General features: G+C 32.9%; 1 protein-coding gene across 2 annotated transcripts in view; it reads left to right on the top strand.

The window, feature by feature from the left end:
- The first annotated feature begins 257 nt into the window (after positions 1-257).
- Positions 258-4,094, top strand: part of LOC105128072 (lactosylceramide 4-alpha-galactosyltransferase-like) — an 8,075-nt gene continuing 4,238 nt past the window's right edge. Inside the window, exon 1 of one of the 2 annotated variants that reach the window (XM_011029590.1) lies at positions 258-1,295. In XM_011029590.1, the coding sequence (XP_011027892.1) occupies positions 499-1,295 (797 nt within the window). In that variant the 5' untranslated portion in view covers positions 258-498. Of the gene's footprint in view, positions 2,145-4,094 lie in introns of those variants that run through there. The other variant, XM_011029589.1, reaches the window with a different exon arrangement.

The following is a 4,094-nucleotide window of genomic DNA, read 5'->3' on the forward strand; positions in this document are numbered from 1 at the left end:
AATTTATTTTTAATATTAAAAAGAAGTCTAAAACATTAAAAAACCTGATTAAGAAACTAAAACAAAATCAAAAAGGTTTTAAAAATATAATTTAAGTTTTAAAAATATAATTTAACGGCAATATATCAAAAAGGTTTTAAAAATATAATTTAACGGCAATGTGTATATAAACAACGGTTCTGTTTCAAAATGGGAGCCAACTTTCAAGTTCATAAACCAAACAAAAGCAAAGAGAAGCTTGCATTTCTCTCTTTATATCTCTCCCTCTGTCTTCGCTTCTGTACTTTTGTTCTTCTACATGGTGAAGTGAACTGGCCACTCCCACTTCCTCTAGACTATCTTTTTGGTTCCCAATGCCAAAGCACACAACGCAAAAAATATTTCTTTGATTGATTTTTTGCCGCCACCATTAAAATCCTCTGCTCTCACTTACCCTCCATTATTCTCTCTCCCTCTCTATGCAACTCTCAGGCTCTTATTGACTCATAAATAATCACCATGTACCACCAGATCACCAAGCTTAAACAGAATTGTTTTGTCTATGTTAAACAGTTGCAAAAAATAAAAAGATCTATCTTTGCCTCTCTCTTTTGCTTACCAACTTCACTCCTTGCTCTTATGTTCTTTCTTCTACTTTCGTACAATGGTTTCGCTGTTTTCTACGTTCACCTTCCCTTTCCCTCTAAACCTCAGCCAGAACCCGCCAATTTCTCGAAGGCCAATCTTGCTAGAAATTCACTTAAAAAGCTCCCATCTTCAGTGATGTATGCAGTTAAAGAAGACACACCATCAGTTATTTTAAAGACCCTTTTGCCTCTCTTGCAAAATCCAGCCATTTCAATGACACCAATTAATCATTCTGTGGTTTTGAAGCCAAAGAAGGCTCATGGATACAAAACTGTGAAGAGAATGCTGAGTTCTGGAGACAATTCAAAACAGTTTTCGACAAGAATAAGAGACTTCCTAGGGAATCGTGGTTGTAAGGTTAGGTTCTTTATGACATGGATTTCTTCTTTGAAGCCATTTGGTGATAGAGAGTCGTTTGCTATTGAGAGCTTGTTCAAGTCCCATCCATATGCTTGTTTGGTTATTGTTTCCAATTCCATGGATGCTGAAAGTGGGAGTCTTGTTTTAAAGCCATTTCTTGACAAAGGGTTTAAATTGATTGCAATTAAGCCTGATTTTGATTATATATTCAAGGATACTCATGCTGAGAAATGGTTTAAAGGGTTAAAGAAAGGGAACGTTAGCCCTGGAGAAGTTTCTTTGGGTCAAAATATGTCTAATTTGCTTAGGCTTGCTTTGTTGTATAAGTTTGGTGGGATTTATATGGACACTGATGTGATAGTGTTGAAGAGACTTACCAAATTGAGAAATGCTATAGGGGCACAAAGTATTGATCTTGAAAATGGGAATTGGAGCAGATTGAATAATGCTGTGTTGATTTTTGACAAGAAGCATCCTTTACTCTTCAAATTCATTGAAGAATTTGCACTCACATTCGATGGAAACAAGTGGGGTCATAACGGTCCTTATCTGGTTTCAAGAGTTGTTTCAAGAGTCAGCAGAACGCCTGGGTTTAACTTCACTGTATTGCCTCCATCTGCATTTTATCCGGTGAATTGGAGTCGAATTAAAAGTCTCTTTAAGGGGCCTGAAGGTAAGGCCCATTCAACATGGCTGCGTAAAAAACTTGAGCAGATTAAAATTGAAAGTTTTGCAATTCACTTATGGAACAGGCAGAGCAGAAAGATCAAGGCCGAAAGTGGAAGCATTATCAATCATATAATGTTGGATTGTTGTGTTTTCTGCAATTCTTCGCGCTCAAGTTTGTAAATTACTATAGGAAAATTGATGATTATGTAAGTGTTGAAGATTGCTTCGCTATCTGTGGTTATGGACTTGCTCAATCCTTTCCACCGTTACAATGTTGATGAAGGTTGAAGAAAGAAACAAAAGGAAAATCCTTTTCTTTCATATATCCCACCCTTTGTTTTTGTTTGCTAATATTTGTATCATGTGTATCTTCTTGCAAGGTATGAATACTCGCAGAATTGAATATAATAAGAACCTTCTGTGTCCCCTGCGGGTTTTAGCCATCTTGCATTTATATAATAAGGAGCAGAAATGGCTCGTTGGTGTTATAGTCTTCTCTTATGAATAGTTTATTGGTTAATCATGGACCAATTCAATTATTCCACTGTTTCTTGAAAAATAAATTATTCTCTGAGAGTTAATGACCCTTTGATTCTCTTGTAATTTATTGCATGTTCTTGGACAGCATAAAGAAATATAACACAATTTGAGCACTAAATGTCCATGCAATCCTTTTTAAATATGAAGCAAGGCCAGTTCATTCAATTCCTGAAAGTAAACTCTATGATTTGTCATCACAAGTAATGAATATGTAATCAAGCTGAAGGTCATGCCTCTTGAAATAAGCTGTGAGGGTGACTTTTCAGCTTCCGGGCACCTACTTTATGGCCCCGCATGAATCTCCTATTTATTTTTGATTGATTTCTTATCACCATATGATCTAGTCTTGCACCTGCAGGTTGTAAAATTAGAGATTTACAGCATTAATTTCCTTTCAGTAGTCTCTGGATAGAGCAATCTTACCCACTCCCTAATGTTTAATTCTCTATGCTTCGCCAGAATATAATTAGGTGACACCAACTTTAGTTTTCCTCTGTATTTTACATCTACGGGGTTCATGCATGATTGACAATCAAGTTCATGTAAATTTGATGGGTTCTGCACATGAGACTTCGGTGATCTATCTGTCAAATAAGAGCTGGTTAGCTGATACACAAACTGCTTGCTGATTTGTTACCGTGTGAGACTTGAACTTCTTTGTAGGGAGTAAAAGCGGAGAGCTAAGCTATTGCCGAAGTCTTTTTATTGGTAATTAAGGATTAGAATTGTCAGTTGAAATTTTACCAATACGGTTTTTTCACGATGATGGTTATTTTTTGATAAAGGTGTTCGGTTAATGTGATTTAAAATGTTTTTTTATTTTAAAAGATATTTAAAAAAATTATTTTTAATATTAATATATTAAAATATCTGAAAATATAAAAAAATAATTTAAAAGAAAAGAAAAATCTCTAGATGAGAATAGTTTGCAAATGACCATGTGAATGTTGGCATGGAACCCGTTGTCAATATGATGTGATCGTGTGTACTCCGCCCACATGGCTATGCTTCCCTCGACATGCTTTGGTCCACGTTGTGCCCCCATATACTTTATATTATTTTTTGTTTTTACCTTTAACATTAAATTAAGAATTATTCATTAAGAACAAAAAAAAAAGGTTTCGGGAAATATTACTCACCATCACCCATTTTATTATTATAGAATACAATCAGTTTGGTGGTTCGCGTGATATCTCATTAAATTAAAATTTTTTTCTATTTTATTCATCACCATTGAATTTATTGGAAATTGAGTTTCATGATTTTTTTATTTGTCTTTTATAATATAATTTCTGTTTCATGACCTTAGTCATGAGTTTGGAAAATTAGCCTAAGTTAACTTTGATCTATTTTTAGATCCTTAATTAAAATTCATTTTTTTTTCAATTTCATCATTTAATATTAGATTGATTAAGGATTGAGCTTTATGATTTTTTTTTTATTTTGTATGAAGTTATCTCAATCTTATGATTTAGGTTGCGGGTTTAAAAAGTTAACCTGAGTTGATTTAAGTTTTTTTTTTAAATTGAATATTTATTTTAGAATCTAGTATTTAATACTTATAATCAGAAGGCTCTGATACCAAGAAAAACTATGAGGATCAATAAGTATTAAGGCTAAAGAGTATTTGCAACAAGTATTAAAAAGTAAAGAAGATAAAAGTAAAGAAAAAAAAGAAAGATTTAACTTATATAAAAGACTTTATAATTATTAATTTAAACGTTGAAGACCTCTCAAAGAACTATTTAGTAGTTATAAAAGAAAAGAATTCTAGAAATTCTTCAATGCCTTATTTCAAACTAGAGAAGTTCTTATAAAGGCTGTGAAATTAAAACAATATTCAAATTAGTTAATTGAAAGATAAGGCTTAAACAAATAGCTAAAATACCTATAAAAAA

The sequence above is a fragment of the Populus euphratica genome, unplaced genomic scaffold, assembly GCF_000495115.2.
Source record: "Populus euphratica unplaced genomic scaffold, PopEup_1.0 scaffold15.1, whole genome shotgun sequence".
Taxonomy (NCBI): domain Eukaryota; kingdom Viridiplantae; phylum Streptophyta; class Magnoliopsida; order Malpighiales; family Salicaceae; genus Populus; species Populus euphratica.